This window comes from Lissotriton helveticus, chromosome 7 (assembly GCF_964261635.1).
Source record: "Lissotriton helveticus chromosome 7, aLisHel1.1, whole genome shotgun sequence".
NCBI lineage: Eukaryota > Metazoa > Chordata > Amphibia > Caudata > Salamandridae > Lissotriton > Lissotriton helveticus.
This window is the reverse complement of record NC_136068.1, coordinates 835,900,082-835,926,074: the sequence shown is the minus strand read 5'-3', so window position 1 is coordinate 835,926,074 and position 25,993 is coordinate 835,900,082. Positions and strand designations below refer to the sequence as shown.

The 25,993-nt window shown below is 41.1% G+C and overlaps 1 protein-coding gene across 1 annotated transcript in view; it reads left to right on the top strand.

The window, feature by feature from the left end:
- LOC144769271 (electrogenic sodium bicarbonate cotransporter 1-like) overlaps positions 1 to 25,993 on the top strand; it is a 584,697-nt gene that overhangs the window by 515,500 nt on the left and 43,204 nt on the right. Inside the window, exons 18-20 of the mRNA XM_078653329.1 lie at positions 2,867 to 2,935; positions 11,938 to 12,111; positions 14,646 to 14,798. Coding sequence (XP_078509455.1) covers positions 2,867 to 2,935; positions 11,938 to 12,111; positions 14,646 to 14,798 — 396 coding nt within the window. The remainder of the gene's footprint in view (positions 1 to 2,866; positions 2,936 to 11,937; positions 12,112 to 14,645; positions 14,799 to 25,993) is intronic.

Below are 25,993 nucleotides of genomic sequence, written 5' to 3'. Positions count from 1 at the left end.
AAAAAAATAGATTTTACACAGGCAAACCTACGGCCTTTGCTGATGCTTGTTGTGTTTAGACAGGGGGAGATTAAGTGATTTATCCGTAATCACAAAATGTAGAACTGACACAGAGGCTAGGAAGATGTATGGCATCCTTTTGGGAGAGGATGTGGTGTAAGGTCCAGAGCTGCCGACTGTGGAGCTGGGAAACTGGGTTCGAGTTTCGGCGCCGGCTTAACATCCTTGATTTTGCGCAAATCACCTAACTTCTCCGTGGCTACAAAAATGAATGTGTCCTTGTGTAAAGTAACTGGTGCTAATGTAACCCACTCCAATACCTTTGGGTGGTGTTGGCGCTATATAAAACTTCACAAAAAAGCAACTGGTGCTAATATAAAATAATCCACTACCTTCGGGTGCTGTTGTCGTTATATAAAACTGCACACAAAAAAACAGAAAGAATCACAGTTAGGCTGGTTTACAGTAGTGAACATAAGGAAATACATTGAATCAGCAACCGCATTAAAAAGACTACTTTTCCCTTTGGCACTGAGGGGGCAGGCAGACCTTGATGACATCAAGACTCAGCTTGGCTCCTTTGAAGATAATTCAAGTTAAGCAACAATAGTGCACAGAAACACTTCACCGATGAATGCAGGAAAAGTAAGAAAGTGTCCCAACCTGAAAAATTTGAAGAAATAGTGTTGCACTAGATGAAATGAGAAGCAACTAGATGAGACACGAATATTTCAATCATTTCGCACAGGTAGAGATGTGGCTATGCAATTACAGCAGAAGACACGGGTACTTTAGAAGCTCCGACATGCCCTGTGATAAAGCATACCTGATCCACTTGAGGCTGATTTTTCAGCTTAAACACCATTGCCGGACAACCACATATGGTATAAACATGCACACACCTAGTACCCACACACACAGAAAATAAACAGAAACTACCCCATTGCCAAGTAATAGCAGCTGTGCACACATACTCCAATCAGCACGTCAGCTATACACTAACAAGACATTAAAAGGTAGAACACCTTCACTCACTAGAACAAAACTGACTACAATGGGGTTTTAAAGCAGGGACGGGATCAGGGAAGGGGGTGATTTGTGAATAAGGCAAGCACCGGGAGGTGTGAGGGAGTAAGCAGAGATGGGAGGGTGGAGTTGGGCGAAACGGAAAGCAGCAATGAAGGGAAAAGCAATGATGGGGAGGGGGTAATCTGTAGACGGGTCAAGCACTGGGAGGTGCAAGGGAGCAAGCGGGGATTGAAGGAAGGAGGTGGGGGAAACTAAAAACAATAATGATGGAATAAGTAATTAAGCAATAACGGGCAAGGGATGATCTGTGGACGAGGCATGCAGGTGGGTGGGAGTAGACAGAGCTTGTAAAAGCACCACAATATGTAAAGTGCTGAAAAAGAAAGAAAAAAGTAGGTCCTAAAATGGTCCTAGAAACAGGAGCAGTGGATGTTTACACGTACTTGGTTCATGCTCTGGGGAGCAGGCTAAACACAAGAAGAGGCATGACCATGCATACCAGGGACAAATAGTGACAATATGAGACAGACGATAGAGGGAGCAAACGGGAAGCCTGTGTGTGGCTGAAGCCCACAGATTACCAACATATCTCTTCGCGGCAGTACATGCTCTGTCTAGCTGAGACCTAAAAAGGACTGAATTTTCTGAAAGGGAGCAACTCAGAGCTTCTTGGGGATTTAAGTTGGCAAAGGAAAACTGAATCCTTTGAGCCTTCTTCTTTTTTATATATGTAAGTAAAGAATGCAAGGTTGTTCCACCTACTCTTTATTTACCAAACCACATCCCTTGGAGCTAAACTTTTCTAGAAAGACACCATAAGACTTTGTTCTTAACACGACCCTTCCAAATAGCAATTTGGTATGCCTTTTCAAACCCATTATGAGATTCTGTAACTTATTACTGAATCACAAAATGCGCTGAGTAGATTTAAAAAAAAAGACATTTTAGGGTCACAAATCCTGTGATTTTGCAAATCCTACGCTTTGTGACTGCAAAATAGTTTTGTACACAAGGCCAACATTTCGTAGAAGTTTCTGATTTCTGTTTGTTGAGTCTAATCATCAAGATCGCTGCCCAAACTTGACTTCACATATTTGTCTCCTGATTTTTATACGGCAAGAACACAAATGCGCACAAATGAGTGTGAGAACACTGAAAGAGGTGTTTAGCCTTCAACTGATGGTTCTCAGAATGGCCATATGCTCGGGTTATATCATGATATATTAAACCGTCTAATTTTCTCTTCCCGCTAAAAGATTTTCTAAACACTGATTTTTACTAATCATTCGGTGCTTAATCTTACATCTCAAAACGAGTCAGTTCTTTTGTAGCACAAGTGCCACTGTGAGAATGAACATTTAGAACGTGGCTATGAACCACCAACATCCTAACATTAAAACAAAATCTGCTACTGAATTCCAGTACCCTATTGTAGCTTTCTTGCTTGTAGTAGCTTCCTGAAATAAAAAAAACAAAAGGAAGCGAAGGGAGGGTGACGCGTGTGACAAACTGCATTATGGTGGGCAAATGGTAATAACGTTATTTTTCGAGATGAGTGTGGGCGCACTACAAAATGTAGACAACACGTTAAGGATACCTCATGTAAAAAAGGTGAGTCAGTAATAAAAGTGTACCATTCACTCCTTTTTCCAAAGTAAAATGTAAGCCTAGTGTAGGACATAAGTGAATAGTTGTTCATTACTCAGTTGCATCAGCAATTGAATTTCATCATACTTTTTTGCCTGAATTTAAATGCATTATGGTAAAGATAATATTATATAAATCACAGTGCATATGGCACGTATTAATTAATTACTGTGCTTTCTTTATTTAACAGTATATTCCAATGCCAGTACTGTATGGTGTCTTTCTTTACATGGGCATAACTGCTCTCCAAAGCATACAGGTGAGTATATATGTAAGATAGTTTATTTAATGTAAGGATCTAACTATGCATTTGCATCTGTTTTTCTCTTGAACATTCACTTTGTGGTCAACAACTAGACACCAGCAAACAATCATAAATAAAATAACAACAATTTTTTTCATATTCAAAAGTCGTTAGTTGGAGGATTTTTCTCAGATTGTTTATAACCTAATATTGTTTCATTCATGTGACACATTCACGATGTATAATTGCATCTCAGAAAAAGCAAGTACTCCTCAATAACCGAGTAAGCAGCTAGTCATAACATTTGATATAAAGAGCATTGTATGTACTACCGGTTGCTTAGCACAATGCAGTGTGGGAATGAAGTACATCAGACATTAATAAACAGTGACAGTTCGTAGCCAATGAACACTGGGTAAAGTGCAGCCTGACAAATGTGCAAAGATCATCTTAAAACTACAAAACTAGCAGGTGGCTTTATAAGCGGACCCTCCCTCAAGAGGAGATACTAAAAGAAAGCCAGTCCAAAAAAGAAAAGAGAAACCAAACGTACAAGTAAAACGAAGAGGTAAGAAAAGAAGAAAGCAGTAAAATCAAAAACCAAGCATAAAGAGAACTAGAATGGTACCTAGAAGATGTGAGACTAAGATACATCTTCCACAAAGCAAAGAGAAATAACTCACCACTTTAGGGCATCATAAGATGGATCTAGTCTGCCTCGAGGTGGTCCTAGATCGATGCTTAAAGTTTTTTATACTGATGGTTAATTTCCTAGAGGACTGAACCCCAATTCTGTTGGCAGCAGAGGGACCAAGGGCACAAATCAGTAGAGAACCCACAGGAACTTATATGCAACCAAATATACGTTATCAAATGAGGCGATAAGCCAATATTTTGAGGGCATTAATCTCCTGCAGCTGACAATTGACCAGTCAGAGGAAATAAGTGCCTAAATCCCCCTAACTGAAATTAAGACTGCCCTCGCTTCAATGCCAGTGGAAAGGCCTCAGGAAATGATGGCTTACCAACAGTGTTCTAGAAGGTATTTTCTGAGGAATTTTCACTCTTTTTGGTAGAGCTTTTTAATTTTGTAAGAGTGGGAGAGGGGGTCCCATCTGCTTTTAAGGAATCTACTATAGTAAGCTTTGTTAAAAAGTTCCCTAAAAATGTCAACTCCTGTAGACCAATTAGTTTACTGAAGGTTGACTATGAAATATTAATGAAAATCTGGGCAAATCGATTTTCTCCAATAGCACAGAAGGTAATACATAAAGGCCAGATGGGGTTTGTCTCAGGATGGTACATGTCATCTAATACTGGGTTTTTAGTCCAAGCGCTTCATTTTTTTAACTCCAACAAACTGCCTGTATTAATTATAACGGTTGATGCTGAAAAAGCATTTGAACTAGTTAACTGGGACGCTCTCTTTGCTGTTCTTAGAAGGGTGGTATTCCCAATACAAATAACACAAATGTTGGGGAACCTATATCAAGGGGCTCAGGCCCAAGTCTTTATAAATTCTCAGCTAGCTGGAAGGGTGGACATAAGGCGAGGAACTCGCCAGCGATGTCCTCTATCCCCCGCTATTGTTTGCATTTTTTATAGAACCCCTTGCTGCTAAGATTAGGGCTAATCTGCAAATAAAAGCGCCTCTGGAAGGGATGCCCAAATTAAAACTGTTTGCAGACAATATTATTCTTTACCTTAGGCCAGAGGAACAGAACATCAGGACAATATTGACAGAATTCATGCAGTTCGAATCTATTGGTGGATAAAATTAATCAGAATGTAACTGAAATCCTGCTACTTAACGCAAGTAGTCAAATTCTTCCAAGTTTCTTGCAACTGCACGCCCAATCCCCAGACCCTATTCGTTATTTAGGGATCAACGTTACAAACAGTTATGAGGAACTATTTTAACTGAATTACCTAGCAATGGTTACAAAGATTAGAAATCTATTAGATAGATGGACTTTTCTCCCACTTACACTAATCGGCAGAGTAGCCCTTATAAAAATGACCATTTTACCATTAATAATATTTTTTTTTCAAATGTACCAAAACAAATTACCATGTTGTATTTTAAGCAGTTGGAAGTTATATTTGGTCAATGTATTTGTAAGAAGAAGGCATCACGAGTAAGACTTCCAGTGCTTCAACTCGACATTAGCCAAGGGGGGTTGGCACTTCCCCAGGTGCAAACCTATCATTAAACTACTTTTGTGGATATAATGGCTCGAATGCTAGATGGCAAGGAATCATTGGATAGGTTTTATGGATAAGATGATGCAGGTAGCAGAATCTCAGACTCCAGTTTTTTATCAAAACGTCTCAACTCCCTATAATGACTCGATACATGACATTACAGGGATTCGGGGATAGAATACGGTAATTTTATCATATGAAGGCACACACAGCGGGATATGAGTTCTTGAAACGCTTGGAATGCAAAATGCTGGGCCTACATATGCAGAATAGCCAGATAAGATTCTGGGAAAGTAACACCTTTAGGGAACTAGGCCACTTTATCGTAGGGGGGAGATGTTTAAAATGGCAAGAGATCCAGGCTAGTTGTGAAACTAGATGTAAATCGTTTTTTTAGGGTTCTCTCAGATTACCCAATTTGTGAAGAAAGTTTGCTCTCCATTTAACTCTGCCCCGATGTCCCTATTAACAGCCCTTTATAGAGCTAAGCTAAGCGGGATTGAAAACTTGTACAGACTTCTACGGAATCAAAGGGAAAGCTCATTGGTAATAAGCTTTTTATTTTTTATTTTTGTTTATTTTATTTTTATAGAGACCGGATATTAAACAATACAAATAAGCAATTGAGCTACCGAATCGACTATACAACATTCTTAAATAAGACAGTATACGTAGAGAAATCATATACACACAGTATACATTAGATCACCGAAAATGAGAGGGATAGTACATTGAAAACATACAAACAAAAAGGCACTTGTTAGGAGCATATGAATAAAAAGAAATACAGATATATTATCCTGCTATCAAGGACAACTTAACCAATCCATTCAGCGATAGGTGACCAAACTTGGGTTGCCAGTTGCCTGCGTCTCCCCCCTCTACAGGTAAATACTGAAAATTCTAGGCAATGTATGGCCAGTAATCTTGCCCGCCACTGTACAAATGTCGGTGCATCCGGGGATAGCCACTGTGAGGTAATACACAACCGGACCTGTGACATGGCAATAAATATTAGGGCTAATTCGTTGTAAGTATTTCCGCTTACTGAACTATTTCCTACATCTAAACCAAACATCACCAAAGCAGGTGTTATTACACACTGAATCTTAAGCGTAATATTAATAAACTGTTCGATGTCATCTAAAAAGGACCGGAGCGATAAACAAGAATAAAACATATGAATTGAATCCGCTGCATACAGTCCACATCGCGGGCATGTATTACCTCTTGTGGCCCCCCATTTTGCTATCTTAGCAGGCGTATAATATAAGTCCAACATTGCCATATAACTCTGAGTTTTTAAGGAGCCAGACACTATAACCTTATTGGCAAGTTCTATCACCAAACTTAAATCAATACCTGTTATGCCCAATTTCGCCTCCCACTTGGTATTTTGAATAATTAAATCATCAGGGAATATTGATAGAACATATTGATATAGGATACCAATTCTAGATCTCTTCCTTATATGCTCAATTATGGGCACTTCCTCCAAAATACATGAGTTTGTCCTGAGAATTTTTTGAACAAAGCTTTGAATTTGGAGATATTTAAAAAAAATCATGTTGCGATAGCTGAAATTTATCTCTTATTTCCCTATATGATAGTACAGAGCCGTTCTCCGTAATATCGCCAAGCACATAAATCCCCTTATTTTGCCATCGATACAGAACATTGTCTTGAAATAGACTAGGAAATATTCGTGTGGCACTAAAAGATGTGTAAACATTCACGTTTGGGATGTTTAGTTTCCGCCTAATCTTCCGCCAGACGGAATATGCTGCTAACAAAACCTTAAATCGGGTCCTCTTAAAATAACTAGGCTCCAGTACTTCAAGTAATATACCTTTTGCGGCTGAACCTAACCCTATCTCATATATAGTGGGAGAGTTACATATTGGTATAGTTGCTTTGTCACCACATAACAATAGGCCCATTCCCTGTAGCATTACAGCCCAATAATACAAAATAATATTAGGGACCGCCCAACCCCCACGATCCCTAGGAAGATACATCCATTTGGCTGCCCTTCGTGATCGACAATAACCCCAAAGAAATCTATAGCAGACTCTATCCGCTTTTGCCAAAGAAATTTGAGAGAACAAAAGAGGAATGGGCCTAAATAAATATAAAAACGTAGGTAGTATTAACATTTTAATAACACTACACCGCCCATATAAGGAAAGGTGTAGACTATCCAATCTTTTGAGTTTTTTATTGACTTCATCAATAACGGGCATGATGTTTAGATCCGCTATGTTCTCCACTGCAGAGGTAATACGCACCCCTAAATATATGGCTTCCGTAACCACCGGGGCGTCAGAAATAGCCATGCTAGATGTCTGAATCACCTGTGTCTTTGAGACATTGAGCTTGTAGCCCGATACCTCCCCAAACTGCTCTGCCAGTTGCTTAAGTTCCCTAAAAGCTGAAGACACTTCCGAAGTTATAACTACTATGTCATCTGCGTATGCTAATAAACTATATGACATATTATTAACATTTATCGGTTTGATACGTAGATTGACCATAATTTTAGAAAGAAAGGGATCTATATAGAGAGCAAATAATAAGGGGGAGCATGGGCACCCCTGTCGGGTACCTCTAGAGATAGAAAAGGAACGGGTCTGCTGACCAGATATACGAAGTTGGGCCCTAGGAGACCTATACATTGCATCAATTGCCTGTATGAATTCTTTAGGAAAACCTTTCCATTTCAAGACCGACCACAGGAACCCCCAGGAGACCCTGTCGAACGCCTTTTCGGCGTCCAGCAGGATCAGCCCAAGAGGAGATCTAGTTACCTGAGCCCAATCAAGTAATGCAATACAGCGTTTAACATGATCAGCAGTATCTCGGCCAGGTATGAATCCATGCTGAAATACCGATACCAGAGGGATAATCACCTGTACAAGTCTACTGGCCATAATTTTTGAGTACATTTTTGAATCGCTATTAATTAAAGAAATAGGTCGGAAAGATGATGGTAACAGCTCAGGTTTGCCTTTTTCTTTTAACAAAACTATAATTGTATTTTGCCATGATTCTGGTATCATACCCCTCTGGGCTGCTCTTAAAACTTCCAAAAAAAACTGACAGATTTCAGGAAAAAAAGACTTATAGAACTCAAGGGGTACAGCATCTGGTCCACAGGCCTTACCGTTAGCCAATGACTTTAACGCCATCTCAACCTCCTCCAATTGAATAGGTAGGGCCAAAGATTCTGCCTGTTCAGAGGAGATACCAACAGTCCGCAGGTCTAACAAATACGCTTCGGCAGCTCTCTCAATATTAAGCCTAGTGATATCCTCGCTATATAACGAGGAATAGAATCTTAAAAAAACCTCATTAACCTTTTCCTGTGACTCTTGTATTACTCCATATTCATCCTGAATTTTCAGTACCTGACTCTGAATGTTCCGCTGGCGAAGCCTCTTAGCTAGGACCCTACCAGAATTCTCCCCAAATTCGAACATTTCTGTCCGATATTGTAAAAATTTTAGCGCAAGATCCTCCCCCAATGGCTCCATCAAAGCTGCCCTAAGGATTGCTATCTTTTGTAAGCACGGAGCTATGTCTTTCCCGTTCCTGACATTCCCTGCCAATTCTGTTTCCGCATCTCTAAGCTCATTGACTCCCTTACGCATCCGTTCTTGCTCTCCTTTCCACCTAAATGAAGACCAGCTTTTGGTCTCCCCACGTAATGCAGCCTTCAAGGTGTCCCAAACTACTTGATCTGTAGCAGATCCTCTATTTATACTCAAAAATTGAGCTAGCCAATTTCTAATATGTGTGCGATACCCCTCATCAGATTAAAGCTTCCTATTAAAGGTCCAATCTCTTGGCGGTTTTCGAGCACAAGACCACGGACATTGAGCAATCAATGGATTATGGTCTGAAAGAAACCGTGGTAAACATGATACATTGCTACTCGCTACTGCTTGTTTAGATACGAAAACAAAATCTAGCCTAAAGTTTTTCTTATGGGGCATAGAATAAAACGTATATCCATCTTCGGTTCTCTTATGTAGATACCATAAATCTCCAAGGCCATGCTCTTGAAGAAGAGACTGAAGAGCCCTAAAAACTTTTGGTTTTCTCCCAGAATAAGTATTAGTATTAGGAAAATCCATATCGCTTGGGATATTTATATTCATATCGCCACACATGAATAACGGATTAGGCCATGCTGCCAACTCAACATCTAAAAATTGAAACACTTCGGGATCATCTAAATTTGATCCATATACATTACAAATTGTCAACGACCTCCCACCAATGCAAAGTTCAGCTATGGCCCATCTACCCATTTTATCGGCTAATGACCTTTTGCATTTAGACAGACCACACCTTACATATATTGCGACCCCTCTGACCATAAATGTCTGTTTGGAGCAGACTATTAAATCAAAACCAGGGACTTTCAAACAATCCCTCTTCCCCCACGGAATGTGTGTCTCCTGTATGCATAGGATATCAACATGCATAAAATCAACAATTCTACAAAAAAGAGCCCTCTTTTTAGCATCATTCAAGCCGCATATGTTCCAAGTGCCAATAAATATTTTATCCTCCCTCATCTAAACACGAAAAAAGATACAAAAGAATTTGTGCAGCCAATTCTACATGATAGGTCTCAATTTTTATTTTTACCCCCAACCCTACCCTAGCCCCCCCATTCCTTCCCACCCCTTCCAGTACCAACCTGCCACCCGCAACCCCCCAACCCCTCCCACACCACCCAAAAAAAAGGCTTAAGGACAAAGTCCTCTGTGATGCTGAGATGCGTCAACCGTTTCCCCACTAGTCGAGTTCCCAGCCCAAAAATATGTAGTACTCTCTCCGGGTTATTCTCAAATACTATCAACTTTTAGTCGTTGAATATCAATATCAATATTAAATTATCCTTTGCTGAGAAAAAAAAACAAATCTCTTCACACCCATCTATTTGTATAAAGAGAGGTACCTTATGACTTTCAACTTGAAAAAAAACGGAAGGGAACATTAATCCTACCAAACGCCCCAACCTCCAAACTACATAATGCAAAATACAAAATGCTAAATACTTAATTACCAGATGACGGTTCTAACTCAGATTATTAAAAACATCATATCTGATTGAATCGCCTTCTCCTATTAGTGAATCTAATTCAACCTTCCTTTTTTTTGATGCTAGACAAGTAGTCCTGTGCTAATCGACTAGACATAAAATACTTTGTTTGCCCATTAAAGATGACCTTTAATTTGGAAGGATTAAGCAAAAAAACCTGGGCACCTGCAGCTTGAAGGGGAGTAAATAACTTCTGCATATGCCATCTTTCATTTACCGTTGAGGGACAAAAATCCGGGCGTACAAAAAACTCACAGCCCATAGCATTGCGCTTTTTCCCAGGACGGGCAAGATCATAAAGGGCTTCACGCAACAAATAATTGTTCAAGCAAATTAATATGGCCCTCGGATATATATTTTGGGCATTTTGTTTATCCCTCGCACGCTGTAATAAGCTTTTTAGACAAGATCTCCCAAGAAACGCAATGTACTTTTTCAGAACTAGAGTGGCAGGAGATATAGTTGCATGGCAATAAAGCACTAGGAGCAGCACATTTTTAAAGAATGGCTTTTTTATCCCCCTGGATGTCTTACTATACACCAAGAGTCTTACAGAAGATGTATTTAGAAACAGAGGACAAGTGCTTTTGTTGCCAGCAAATGGGTCTGGGGGCGTTGGTTGCATATTTCTTTTACTTGCCCGCTTTTAACCCAGTTCTGGGAGGAAGTATTTCCCGCCCTCAATGAAGGCTTACAGAGAAAATTAAAACTGTAACCAGAGATAGCATTCTCTGTGTTTATAAGGCAGAGCTCGAATGCTCCAATCTCCAAAGAGGAGAAAGTATTTATAGCGATTTCCGCTTTACTGGCACGGTCCTTTATCCTTCAGAATTGGAGGACAACTAAAGTTCCAGCCTACCGAAATTGGCATAAAAATGTTATGCACCAAATCCTTTGAGGAAGCTTCTTCAAAAAAGGTAGGGGCTATTAAGAAATTCTTAGCAGTTTGGAAATTTATGGATGAAACAGAAAGTAAAATGTATAAAACTTTAGACTGGGGCCGGGATGGTCAACTTTTACTTTTGCTCATAAAGTTTACTGCCTTGGGAAAGGAGGAAAATATATATGGACTATTAAGTCAGAAAGGACTCAAAATGTAATTTAATGGATTTTCTCTGCAATGATGAAATTAATGGCCTAATTATGTAGACTAATCAGATTGCAGCCCGCGTCACTTATGTACATGGAGCGAGCATAAGCCCTTTGGCTCTCTAGCAACCACATTCATTATAACCCCAAACTCCCACAATTGTGCTCTCATAACATGCACAGTTTATTTTAGCTCTCACCTTTGCTGAGTGCCCCTTGATCTTGAAATGATCCCCAGTACCTGTCAGGGCTGTACAATAGTATTGACGCCCGTGCAACCTGGATAAAAGAGTGACACCTTTGATTCACAACATCACTAAACCATTAACAAACAACCCAGCAGTTGTTACAGATGATATATGTAAAACATTTCCATGGATGAACACGTTTTAATATAGTATTATGAGACCCATCTACAATAATGTTTGCATTGAATGAACTGTAAGGAAGGCCCCTGTGCTGCTGCAGTTACTTACTACGTAAGCAGTCTGTTTTCAAAAGGAAACTTGAAGTTTTCCCCCCAAAGCAAAAAAATAAATTAAAAATAAAAAGAACAAAAAGTAATTGTGTCAAAATCAAATATGTGTAATTTTTATTGTTTCCCTTTCAGTTCCTTGACAGACTAAAACTGCTTCTTATGCCAGCAAAACACCAGCCAGACTTGATCTACCTTCGCCATGTGCCCCTTCGCAGAGTCCATCTGTTCACCTTCATTCAGATGTCATGCCTTGCTTTGCTCTGGACACTTAAATCAACAGCAGCTGCAATTATATTTCCTCTAATGGTAAGCAACGTGTTTTTGGTGTTTCTGTGTAGCGTGTATGACCTTGGTTGAGGCACCGAGTGGTGTAGAGTTGTAGGTAGATTGAACAACTCCCACCAGGTCATTACGGGCACTTTTTCCCAACCTGGACGATTGTGTGGTACCCTAACGCATGATGGGAGTTGTAGTCTTGTTTTGCTTTCATTGACCCATTTAGACTTACACGTGTGTCGTCAATGGTTTGCAGGTGAGAAGTTCAGGGAGGGGTACAGTGTGGGTAATGGCTTTGGAATAGATAGGCGGTCACCCAAGTGTTAGAGAGTACAGCATTTCGTACTGCACGTGCACTTTACGAATGCAGGCTGGAAAATGTCCTGGTGGCTTGCCAGTGGGGAGACTTGCTGCCCCGGAATACTTCCTCGCATGGAAACTCACTGTTGGTCATGCTATATTGCTATCTATACCTCTACAGTGTTATGTAAGGCTGTATTATTTAGAAAAGGTGTGAATAGAGCATTATCCATGGTATATGCAGTGCTTAGTTTGAAAACAAAAATATATGCTAGGGCGCAAGATATTTCTAAGTGGCCACTAAAGCTTGCACCACCCACTGTCCATACTGACGCTGACAAATTTCAGTACCGACGCATCCTGCTAACCATCTACAAATATGCCAGATGTTGCTACTTCCGACACCAATAAGAGTCTATATATAAAAAATACGTTCCTCTTGCAGAAACAGAAAAAAGTGCAGTGGATTCCTGTACAAAATGTAAATGATACGTATTGTATTGTCATATTTATTAAGCGCACCATAACCCGCCATGTTGCCCCCAAGTGTATTTCCGGCCGTGCAGCAGGCTACATCGTGGTGGAAAGTGTGGTGAGAAGAGGATGTACATCCAGAAATGCACTACAGGAATACTCATGTATGTGCTTTTGCACGAAAGAGGGGCTATTGGATATGTGGCAAGGAGCAATCCCTGCACACGCTTGTGAAACAACGCTGCACTTGCCTGAAACCTTAATGCACTAGCAACACCTTTATGGTGGGAAAGGTGCACTGAGCAGCCACACAAAGGTTCATTGTGAAGTTCTATTGTGTGTGTGTTTCCACTTTACAATTATTGAAAACAAACAGTCCCACTCAATGCAATTCTGAGAATGGTTTTCCCCTTAGAATGTCCATCTTGGAAACTTACGGACAGAGACCTTCTGTCTTCAGATGATTATTAATAAAGCACTACTTACACGTGCCTGACTTTTCCATATTGATCTAGCGACCATCACTGTAGCTTTACCATGTGCTGTCTCCTCTCTCCAATAATGCCCAGGTCTCCTTACTGACTGAATAATTTGAGAACAGATCACTCTATCAGTGCATTTTCCACAGTTCGGGTATGCCCAGATGTGGGTCATGTGCACACTGTCACTGAAACCAAGATATACTGGCTGATTAGAGCTCACTAGGGTGAAAGCGGTCCTAAGTTGCTTGTGTTCCGGTTTAGAGCAGGCCTGGCAGTTCTGACTCGACTGTTCCCATTTCAGTAGGGTCAAGACTGATTTACATAAGGCTGGGTCCAAACTGAGGTGACATGATGTGCAAAAAAGCAATGGACTGAGATGCGACCCGAGTATTTACCAGTGGCTGAGATTAATTAAGAATTCCATCTATCACTTTGTTGTATACTTTAATGGGTCACCCTAAGTGGAATAGGTATGCCCAGATGTGAGTCCTGTTGTGAGTCCCGTGCGCACTGATTCACTGGAACCAAGCTATACCTGGCTGATGAGTCCTAACAAGGGTGAACTCGAACATAGGTTGCTTTTACTCCGTTTCGGAGAAGACCTGGACTGGCAGTTCAGGCTGGACTGTTCCCATTGGAGCAGGGTCAAGACTGATTAGCATATGGCAGGTGTGCAAAATAAAAATGAACTGGGTTGCAATATTTACCAGTGGCTGAGATTAGTTCAAGCATCTGTCCATCACTTTATTGTATACTTCAATGTCTCACCCTAAATGAGACAGGAATGCTCAGACATGGCCCCATGCACACTGTGTCACTGGAACCAAGCTATACCTGGCTCATGAGTCTCAACTAGGGTGGAATTGAGGTTAAATTGCTTTTAATTTTTTTTAAGGGAGGACCTGGCCTGGCAGTTCAAGCTGGACTGTTCCCATTGGAGCAGGGTCAAGACTGATTTGTATATGGATGGGTCCAAACAGAGGGGGCATGGTGTGCAAAATAAAGATGAACTGAAATGCAGCCCAAGTATTTACCAGAGGCTGAGATTGATACAAGCATCGTATCAATCACCCTTTGTGTACTTTTGAGATTCTAGAATCCGGCCTAGTCAATTTTCGCTGCTTTGTATTTAAATGATTTCTATTCACAATCCCCTCTTACATCTAGGAGCCCTCTTTAAGCCATGTCGTGGGAATCTAGGCTTTATAAATGTTTGCCTATCAGGGAATATTACAAAAATTGAAATAATGACATCAATTTGCTCAATATCTGTCCAAATATGCTTATTTGTTGTTCTTGTGCCAACAGTTGCTGGCTTTAGTTGGAATACGGAAAGCAATAGAATGCCTTTTCTCTCTCCATGACCTGAGCTGGCTCGACGATCTCATGCCTGAGAAAGAGAAAAAGGAAGAAGAGGATCAGCCCATGAAGCATGAACCAGATTCAATGGATATTGAAGACGTAAGTATTATGTTTGCAAATTATGGATATATGTTGTAATGATAATATTTCTCCTGTCCAGTTTGTAACTTACATTAACCTGTGAATGCTTATTTTGTAAAACAATAAATTCCATGGGCCCAAACTTTTTCTTAGGAGCCCACAGCTCAAATGCTGATATTTCTGAAAACCAAGGCATCCCAATCTTAATTTTATCTCAATCCTATATCTTCCACTACCACACTCTAAAAGAGTTCTGTCTTAGTTTTTAGCATTACTCAAAGATGTTTTTGATGTTCGTGTCAATTCTAAGAAAAAATACGGGTATCATCAAGATAAATTACCACAAAAGTGTAAAGGATGTCTCTATAAATATATCATGTGCAAAATGCTGGATGGCATCAGGGGTGCTACAAAGGCCAAGCTGCACCACTAAATACTAGTAAGGGCTATATGTAGTACTGAAAGCTGTCTTCCACTCTTATCTTTCTCTGATAAGGACCAAATTGTAAGCTCATTTGAGATCTAATTTAGAGAAGGCTTTGGCGGTATAAATACAGAGATGAGGGAAATAGGATATTTATTGAAGAAGAAAATCACATTCAACCCCCTATTGTCTATACATGGTACATATTCACCATTCAGCTTGGGTATGAAAAATATAGCAACTCCTGAAGGTGAAACAGAAAGACAAATAAACCATTTGGCTAAATTCTCTTCTAAATATTCCTTCAGTGCCAAAACATCTTTGTGCGTGGATGGATACATTCTCCCATGTGGAATCTGAACCCCAGGTTGCAGGTTAATACGACAGGCATACACACAATGAGGGGGTAAAGTGCCGGCTCCCTTCTTGCCGAACACATCTCTTATGTCTTGATATGGATGAAGTATAAGTAGATTTTCTTACTGCTCATGCAGATTGAAACAAGTCAGGCCTTAGCCATCATCTCTGGTTGCAGTATTCTGAACTCATGATGATATATTTGTCTTGCCAGCTGGTCTCTGGTTTGTGCAATCTCACCCATGTGGTTCCTAATACAATGTGAACAGTGGCAATTAAATTACAATTCAAAATTAAGAATTCTATAAGCCATTCTCCATGGCCATCAGCAAAGGTTCACTTACCCACTGAACAGCTTCGGAGACCACAGGTGTTCCATCTATTTCAAGTACAGCACCTGCTGGAGTCTTTTGAACTAGTTGAATTGCATGTTTTTCACAAATCCCTTCATCAACAAAGCAGCATCGTGCTCCACAGAAGGGTTCAAGCCTTGTCTGTAACTGTACCATGAAATGCGGAGGAATGTGTCTGTAATCATTGGCAACAGTAAAATAGGGAGGGCATTAAAGGTAGAATTTGTAGTACAAAAATTCTGATTAGTTATTGATATTCTGGTTTGAAATATTTTAAGAGAAATTTTCTCACAGTCATGGGCGTCCGCATGGGGGGGCAAGAAGGGGCGCTTGCCCCCCCCTGGAGCACCCCTCCTTGCCCCCCTGCCAGGGCCGGCTCTAGGGTGGTGTGACCTGTGCCATGGCACCGGTGCTGGCTTCCTGGGGGCGCCGTGCTTACAACTTAATTATGATTTTAAAAGCACCTGCTGCACGTTCCTTTCCTCCTGCAAAAACGGGGCCTCACAAAAATGTCAAGATAACTCCTGTGATTAATGTTCTTCCTAGCCAGAGATCAGAGTTTAGTGTAGTTGAGTTTTTTGATGTATGTGAAGGTAGTACAGAGGGTTAATATGCCTGCTGCAAAGAACTGTACCAAGTAGATTACAGAGTGCATTTAATGTAAATAGATCAGCAGGTTACTGCTTTTAAAAGAGACATCCTTTTCTTACTTGCAATTTATAACTTAAAGTCCTAATATAGAATAGTGAGGTATTAACTTTCATCATAGAAGTGCATACACTCTGCTAAGTATAGAACATTGATTAATGTTGCAAAAAAGGTTAATTTGGGTAGAAAGGGAGTCTTATTATTAAAGAAAACTCCCAACTATGTTGTTTCTGTTTCTCCACACCAAGCACTCCTAAACTATATTGCCTACCAGTATGGATGACATGTGACTCCTACACTTTTAGGGGCATATCATCAACGGCCAGTGATAATTATCACTGGCTGTGTGTAGTGTTCAAAAAATTAACGCCGCATATCGCCGGATTCTATCGCCTGGCGAGCGCAATATCAGCAAGGCGCATCGCCCAGGCGATAGAAATCCAGGCAAACGCGGCGGAAAGAGTCGAAATCGCCGGAATTCCAGTGATAGAAAACCGCGTTAGGGAAAACCTAATCTCTAATGGGAGACGTGGACCCAGCATTACAATCTATCTCCCATTATAGATAGGACTTAGTAAGGAAAATAGCAGGCGTTACAAAGCGGCGAAAAACCCGGTTAGCGCTGATTATAATAACGCTATGTTTGTTAGCGATACACTTGGAAATAGAGAGAATCAGGGTTAGTGATGATATCCCATGTTGTTTCACGGGACACGCCTCCCTTGCATCTCATTAGTGATGCAAGGCGATGTGATGTTGAAACCAGCGCTAATCCCAGTGAACACGCGTTAGCATGCTCTTGTAAATAAAGCAATATTTTTATCGTCTCATTTCATCCGAAAACGGACGCAAACGTGGTGATAAAAATATCACTAGGCTTTGATAATATGCCCCTTTGTCCTTTGACTTATGTAACATTTCCTATACACTGATTTACACAAGTATGATTGCTTGTCTGTGTAATGTGTGTGTGATGCAAAGTGCTCTGACATACTTTAATGGTATGAGTAGTGCTGTACAACAAATTCAATGCATCTGAGAGAGAGTGTGGTTATGGAGTCTTAGTCACTGTTGAAGGGTGCTAGTGAGAGAATCGTGGTGGAGGTGGTCATTGGGGGCGCCAACTAACATTGTCGCACTGGGTGCCACCAGCGCTAAAGCTGGCCCTGCCCCCTGCGGACGCCCATGCCACTATGCATTACACATGGTGCTTCAGCCACGGTTCTCTCCAGCTTGCACTCTCTGTTCTATTCTGAAGCTCCTCTGCGTTTCAGGGCTCAGTAGGACAAGACGCGGGCTTCATTTTCCTGCACCGTCCGTTTGGCACTCTCTTCTAGGTGAACTCCTGTGCATCTCATTGCATGTCACATCTAGACAACACCTGGAGACTCTGCTCTTTTCTAGATCCTTCTGAGTACCCTCTTTCACCCTGCCCCATCTTATAATTTAGTCAGAAGCGCCAGGAGACCTCGGACTTTATAGCGCGCTATAACACAATAACAAGATTGAGGCAAAGTCTTTTCAAATAATTATTGGATTATAGTGATGGACTGCCTAGAACAGTTGCTGTTAAGTAAATTACTAAGCAGAAAGAATAGTAACATTTGAATAAAAGAGTAGCGTCTGCCACTTGCTCTGGTGTTGTTTTTGTCCTCGGGTTGCTCCCCGCCCCGTCTCACCTCTCTGAGAGCCAGTGCCCCCTTTGACCCTCTACCTGCCGCCCACCACTTCCCTGCCTCTTTTCCCAGTTCACACCTTGGTGCTTTCACACTTAACGTCACCTCCAGCTCGCATTTTCAGAAAGGGACCCGGGCTCCCTATCACCGACATGAGGAGGAGGAATAGAGAGGGGGGGGACAGAGGAAAGCTTGGTGGGGTAGGGGAGACGGATACGGTGGGGGTGAGAGTGAAAGAAGAGGGGGGAGAGAAAGAGAGAGAAGCAGTGGGGAAAGAGAGACTGAGAAGTAGAGAGGAAGGAAGATGAGAGAGCAAGTGGAGGGTGAGCGGGGGGTCTGGGTGAGGGAGAGCAGCTTCAGAGAAGTGAGACCTGTGTTCTAACTCCGCCAGTGAAGACAGCGGGTCCAAAGGAGAAAGAACCAGGCCAGACAGAGTAGGTCCAGGCAGTGTGCACGAGGCAAGCTCGGTGGGTCCGGAAGAGGGACAGGGCAGGCAGAACAGCTCCAGAGAAGGGTGAGGAGAACCGGACCAGGGCGAGCCGATCCGGACCATCCGATCCTCCCTGAGCAGGGAGATGGCGCGATACACAATCAGAATGTAGTGTTTAGCTTTTGTGGTGCCAGGGGGTAACTTGAGAGTTCAGGGTGGGTGTGGGTTTTAAGGTGCCAGGGAGTATTTTTAAGGTTCACGGCGGGTTAGGGATTGGGGTCCAGGGGGATAATTTTAGGGTTCAGGGTGGGTATGGGTTTTGGGGTACCAGGGGGGGGATTTTAGGGTTCAGGGCGGGTAAGGGTTTTGGGGTGCAAGGGGGGAACATTTTTGGGTTCAGGGCGGGTATGAGTTTTGGGGTGCCAGGGGGACAATTTTAGGGGTCAGGGTGGTATGGGTTATGGTGTGCCAGGGGGGTAATTTTAGGGTTCAGTGGGTATGAGTTTTGTGGTGCCAGGGGGACAATTTTAGGGGTCAGGGTGGGTATGGGTTATGGGCGCCAGGGGGGTAGTTTTAGGGTTCAGGGCAGGTATGAGTTTTGGGGGCAGGGGTAATTTTAAGGTTCAGGGTGGGTATGGGTTTTGGGTTGTTAGGGGTAATTTTAGGGTTCAGGGTGGGTATGGGTTTTGGGGTGCCAGGGGCGTAATTTTAGGATTCAGGGAGGGTATGAGTTTTGCTGGGGAGGGGTAATTTTAGGGTTCAGGGTGGGTATGGGTTTTGGGGTGCTAGGGGGTAATTGTAGGGACCAGGGCAGGTATGGATTTTGGGGTGCCACAAAAGAAAGAGATGGCTGTGGCACAACAACCCTATGGTGTATGAGATCATATGCAGCCTGCTTCCTGCCCCCCATGGCTCCTCCTGCACCCCAGTGTTTCTTGTGCCCCACCTGGCACACATCATGTCGGAGGATGGTGATGACGTTAACATTTTGCCCCCCCCTGGAAAAATTTCTGCGGACGCCCATGCTCACAGTGTATCTGTCCCTCTTCTGAAACCATCTGACCATCGGGGCAACCATGAACTCTCAACTGTTGCACATGGACAGGAGGTTACTGTTCCTCCCTGATCAGCCCTCGCACAGCAATTGAAGGAGAGACCTCTATTTTACATTGTTGTCTCCATACAACATGGTACATTGTTTGGCTTGGTTCAGTAGCACTACTACCCCATGGGATGGTGTCATTTAATTGAATGGATGTTCTAACTATGGTGGCAGTATCATCTATCATGATTGATTCCCAGACCACCTTTTTCCATACTCCCTCTGTTGTGATATGATTTCATCTGGACTGTTTGAATACATCACACACATTTTCCCGGTTTACTGGGCAGTGGCTAATGCTGCCACAAAGGGTAGTCAATGTTGAAGAACATATTGCTGAATATATGCAATAAAAGCTTAATGAAGATATTTTTTTAAAAAAAGATACTTTGACTGACTGAGCTGTATGTGCGTGTTGCTGGTCTTGGTGCCCTTTCCTTCCGTGACTTCCAGTAAGAGCATATTGTTATATCTAAGGTTTTTACCTTACATCTTCCCTGTTTCTCTGCCTCTGCTGTTCAGCCAGTGTGAGTGGAATGTTACTGTGAATGTGATGTCATTGGAATGTTTGGTATGCTGTGAGTGGACTGTCAGTTGGATCCTGGGCTGAGCAGCAGAGAGGATGCTCCTGGTGGGGCTCTGATTACTTATGTACTGGAAAACCTATCTAACCATCTAAGAAGAATAAACTTATCATCTGTAACCTATCCAAGTCTTCTGGAATTCCTTACCAGGATGTAACATAAATTTGGCGACGAGGTGGAATTAAAACTACGCGTGAGGACTTTCTTCAAGCTTTTTAAAGGTACTTTTATTCATGATTTTTCCCAAAAGAACCTACTTAAGGATTTTACGCCCTCCCGCCCCACCAGTGTCCATATTTCAACGGACAGCCCATGGACAAGGCGTAGATGTCCTGTTACCTGCTTCTTTCTGCTTAAGTCCAACTGCCTGCTTCAAACAGGACATTTGCTTCCTGCTACATGATACTTTCTGCTTGATTTCTACAGTATGATTCCTGCTCCCTGCTTCTGACAGGACCTCTGCTTCACATTGCCTTTTTTCTTGCTGCTTTGATTCCCTGATGTCTTTAGACGTGTGGACCCAGCATCCATTAATAGGCACTACATCTAAGAACCCACTATTTGGGCTATTATTTGAACTGAAGTTGAGCAAGCCCTTTGCTTTTTGGAAAAATGTGCCCATTCAGAGTTTACTTGTATATCCAGGTTTTATCATCAGCAGCGAAACCTCTTTGGGAGACTGTCTTGTGTGACAAACAGTATTTCCTTGCAATGTGTGGGGAGCACGATCTTTCATGACCGGTCGCACGTATATTATGAAGTAGCACCATGCCCTACAAATTCCGGTGAGTGGAGTACTTTATTTTGCCTATTTGGAAATTTTACTTTGGTACCATTGCTCTTTGACGGTTTAACTGCTGTCATTCAATTCCCTCACGTGCCCCAACGCGCGCATACACTCAACGCGCGCAGACCTACCGGCCTTCGGGGCCCTCCCAGCTCGTCTTTTCTCCAACTGTGACGTGCAGAGTCTTCCTGCTTGCTGCCAAGCTTTGATGCATCGTGATGCCTGGAGCCACTCGGCATGGCGTAACCGAACGTGCCGCCATCTTGAAGTTGAAACCATCGATGCGTGTCAAGTTGTCAATCCGTCTGTTTCTTTAGATGCGCTATGTCTTCTATTTTGTTACACGCATTCCGAAGATTGCTGTGTCCCTTCTTGTTTTCTATTAACAACTTTGAGCACTCAGCAGCGTTCTTCTACTCTTCGGATTTCCTTGTTCTGCATCGTGGTCTTCATTCTGCGTCAAGTAATTACAGACTACTACGCATTCTTCTACTCTTCGGATTCCCTTGTTCTGCATCGTGGTCTTCATTCTGCATTAAGTAATCCAGAGTTCTTCTTGCTATTTCATGTGCAGGCTACCACTTTTGACGATGTTTTTTTGAATAAATCATTTGGACCTGCTTCTTATCCACGGACTGATTCTTTGGTTCATCCAGCTTCCTAATGACCACGGTGACTACTTTGTTTGTTTTAATTCATTGTTTTGAAACTTACATCAACTCATCATTTATTTCTATAACTAATACTGTGTTACTTATTTTATTACCATATTGCCTGTTTACCTACTGATTTTTGCTATGTCACCATGCTTATTGTTTACTTATTTATCTGCTTTAGTTTATTTTGGATGTACCTTTAATCATATTTCTTTACATGCAACTGCATTAGTTATGTATTTTTGCTTGCCATGCAGGTTTTCTTATGTTTTGTTGCCTGTATTTTGATGTGGAGTATTTCTCCTTTTACTCGGTTCTTAACATGATTTTTACAGTGCCCTTATTATATTGTGCGCAGGTTTTGTATGTGGTCTAACTTGAGATGTGACTGGATTTTCTTTGCTGTGTAGTTCAGTTCACGCAGATCGCACTTTTCCTGTAGCAATTTTTCTTGTACCTCTGATGTTTTCATGATGATATTTACAGTGCATTTTTTCCATTTAGTGCGCAGGTTTTCATACATGATCTAACTTGAGGTGTCTCCAAGAAAAGGAGGTGCCCCTGTTGTCTATATCAGGGATGGGGTATGTACAGTTTCAAAAAAAGGGAATCCCTGTTGTTATTGTAGCAGACTAGAATCGCTGGAGTGAAATAAGGAGGGGGGGGGAATTATTTAAAACAGAATGGATCTAAGCTGTTAATTAAAAAATAGTAAGGATTATGACAACATGACCTTTCAACCTAGATCCAGGCAAGACATTAAAGTACACAGAAGTAAATAGCACTACTCTCGAATTTATAAAAATAATGTACAACATTTATTTATGGCCTCCCAAATGGGTTACAATCTAAAACATAATGTTAAAAATACTACCAGAAACTGGTAACACAATATAAAAAACAGTCAAAGTATAAAAAAGTCGACGCGGCGTTTCGGGGCTACTTAATCTTGACACCTTCATCAGGACATTTGGAACATTTGACTCCGTATCTATAAACAAATGACAGTATTTTAGCATAATTGTGTACTTCATCTATTTTTTTCTACACATACTAATCAACAAGGCCATTGTCTAAAAACTTAGCATTGATCCCCTGTAGTCTCCTCGCCCCAGTTTTTTACATCCTTAGTTATCTGTATTCAACCAGATCATTACTACTGGTTATGCCCTTGTATTGGTTTACTACTGACAGATATAGCTGAATGTACCTTTATGTTTACGTTGATATAGCTTATCAATTGCTTTTCAACTCGGTATGGACACTTTTCAGATGGTTGTCCTATGTCTTTGCACGTTTCTATAGGGAATACAGAAACCAAAAACAAGCTACTTAATTGTTTTTTAGTATTGGAGTTCTTCTCATTGTTGCGCATGAAAGTACCTTTATTTACCTTGTTGGTAGAAACCAATGTTATGTATCTGCACGGAGGGGCCACCGTAGTTAATAGAAATGGCTTCGTTAATTTATTCTTGTGTGGAAGTCATCGTGACCTATGATTAGAAAGATCACGCAAGGTGAGGCACAGATTTTAATCTATCTCTGGTCTCCCTACTGTGTTTGTTTCATTTAGTATCTCTAGGGTAAACACTCACCAGTGTTATCTTACTTAGGACTTCTAGTTAAGGCTGAGATAAATAAGCTTCATCCACCATCCCAATCATTCGCATTGACAGGAAGTTCGATATCTGTGGATATAAATTAAATACAGCTATAGTCCAGGATTATGAACACTGTTTCTATGTCTCCAAGGTTTATACATAGATATACTGTATGAGAAAATAGTGCTCTATGGGTCTCTTAAGGCATATCACTCTCATTAGTCTCCTCCTATTCTTGTTGTTCAATTTTGCATCAATGCATTATTTATGTCTGTTAATCGACTCAGACTCCGAGGTATATGTCTAGAGTTATTATACTTCAATTTTAAAAAAATATTGTCTATTATATTCCCTTTGTTGTGCGTAACCTACAAACGGTATTTAGAGTCACCCATAGATTGCAAAATGCTTTTTATATACAGGATATAGTTAAAGGGCTGCCTGGAGGATCCCCAGTAGTTTACAAAATGCTATTTAGGTGCATGATGTAGTTACAGGGGGTGCCTGGTAAGCAGTTCGCTATGGGTTTAAACCTCCTCTCGAACTGCAAGAGTGTCCCCTCTACCCAGCCTTAATTATCACAAAACCGGGGTCCAACATACCTTCTGACTTGAAATCGGCCTTCCTGCTCCTCCGTGCTTCCTCCTTCGTTTCAATTTGAAGTGAGAGGACTCCCTATCGAGGCGGCGTGTTTATACTGCCCCTTCCCAGCCTGACCCGGAAGTCAAAAGTGCTTCTGCGTGTCTAAGTCTATATTATTTAATAAATTTTTGTTCGCTTATTATTGTGAGCCGACCCTAACTCATAATAGGTTTTGTGGGCACTTTTTCCACTTGCTTGAGCTTAAAATAGCTAATCGCGCACAGTCTTTCTTATCGGAAAACCGGAAGTGATTCTCGTCGCCTCGAACGATAGCTATTGGAAAACTTATTTGAGACAAACTTCTTCCCATTTATTTATCGTAATATCATTGAAGTTACTTTTGGTTATATTACCTTGTTAAATACTTTAGTATACAGGTTTTGGAGATATATTACTCAGTCCCATATCAGATGTCATATCAGATGTGCCGGCCATATTTGATTGGGAACCACTAGTCAAATTTTCTGCAGAATATGGTCATCCTCTGGTAATACTAGACATTTGCCCAATATTTGAGGTTTCAGCTATACATACATCGTTATTTAGGTTATCACGAAAATACCCAAACAATAAACATGTGATCATTTGATATTTGAGAACTATCGTATTTTGTACATCGTTATATAAAAAAATATAATACATCCCGACCGACTGTAATACAATGTATAACATAACCTAATACATATTTTGTTTTATATTCCAGGTAATTGCTTGATAAATTATACAAGTTTGTCCAAAAATCATATTACTAATCATAAACCCATAGTGGCGGCCGTGTTAGGTATGGGAACCTCTGTGCCAGGGCTATCTGTAGTGTCGTGATCTTGACTTCTGTGGTAGCACTAACCAGTTAGTAAGGAATTCACTGATCATTGATCCATAGGTTCAATAACCCCCATTTGTAAAATCAAAAGACAACATTACTTCTATATTTTACTATTGTTAGTTGAGTTTCTATTTCATTCAGACGTTGTCTCAACCCTCTCCATTGGCCACATCTTGACACCATACTCGATAGAGTGGTTGAACTGGTCAATACCAAAGGGCAAATATCTCATAGTCATAACTTAATAAACTTACATTCTCTATTTTATCATTTTTCAACACAGACAAGAATAACAACCACATAATATATATATTTTAAAACACAATGAATAGACTTGACATACCATATTCTCCACTCGGAGAAATTGCCTATTACTGTTTAGGGATAATTTTCTACTAACAGAATATGGTTGATGTTATAAAATTAGTCTTTCCCATTCCTCTCTATTATTGAGACCTGTTCTGAAGGTATTAAAGAGAGACATGTAGAACTGCTCTCTCTTTTTCCTCTTAATATTGTTGTTCCCTCCTCTGATACTTTGAGACATTGCTTCTACCCCACACCATTTGAGATCCTCCAATTTATGGTTGTGGGTTACCCAATGCTCCACCAGTGGGGCTGTCATTTTCTTTGTCCTAATGGCGGACTTATGTTCTGTTATTCTCGTTTTGACCTCTCTTCCTGTTTCACCAATATATGCCTTATTGCACGGGCATTTTATTATGTAAATTAAATTCTTGCTTTTGCAGTTCATAAAACTTTTGATTTTGTGAGTAATTCCATTATACATTATTACATTGCCCTTCATCTGTGATTGGCAGTTGGAACACATGTTACATGTGAAGTTCCCGGTGAGAAGTGGGGTCTTATCAATTGTCCCTTGGTTTTCTCTGTTCATATCTTTAAAGGTGTGTACAAGACAGTTTCTTATGGTTCTATTTCTGCGAAAGCTAAACATGGGTTTAGGGATGTTCACTCCATGTCTGTCGTTTAACAGTGGCCAGTTCCGATTAATAATGTTTTTGATTTTATTGCTTGCAGTGCTATAGTTGGTGACAAAAATTAATTTGTCCTCAGTTTTCTCAGTTTTGTGATTTTCTTTGGCGAACAATGCGTCTCTGTCATAA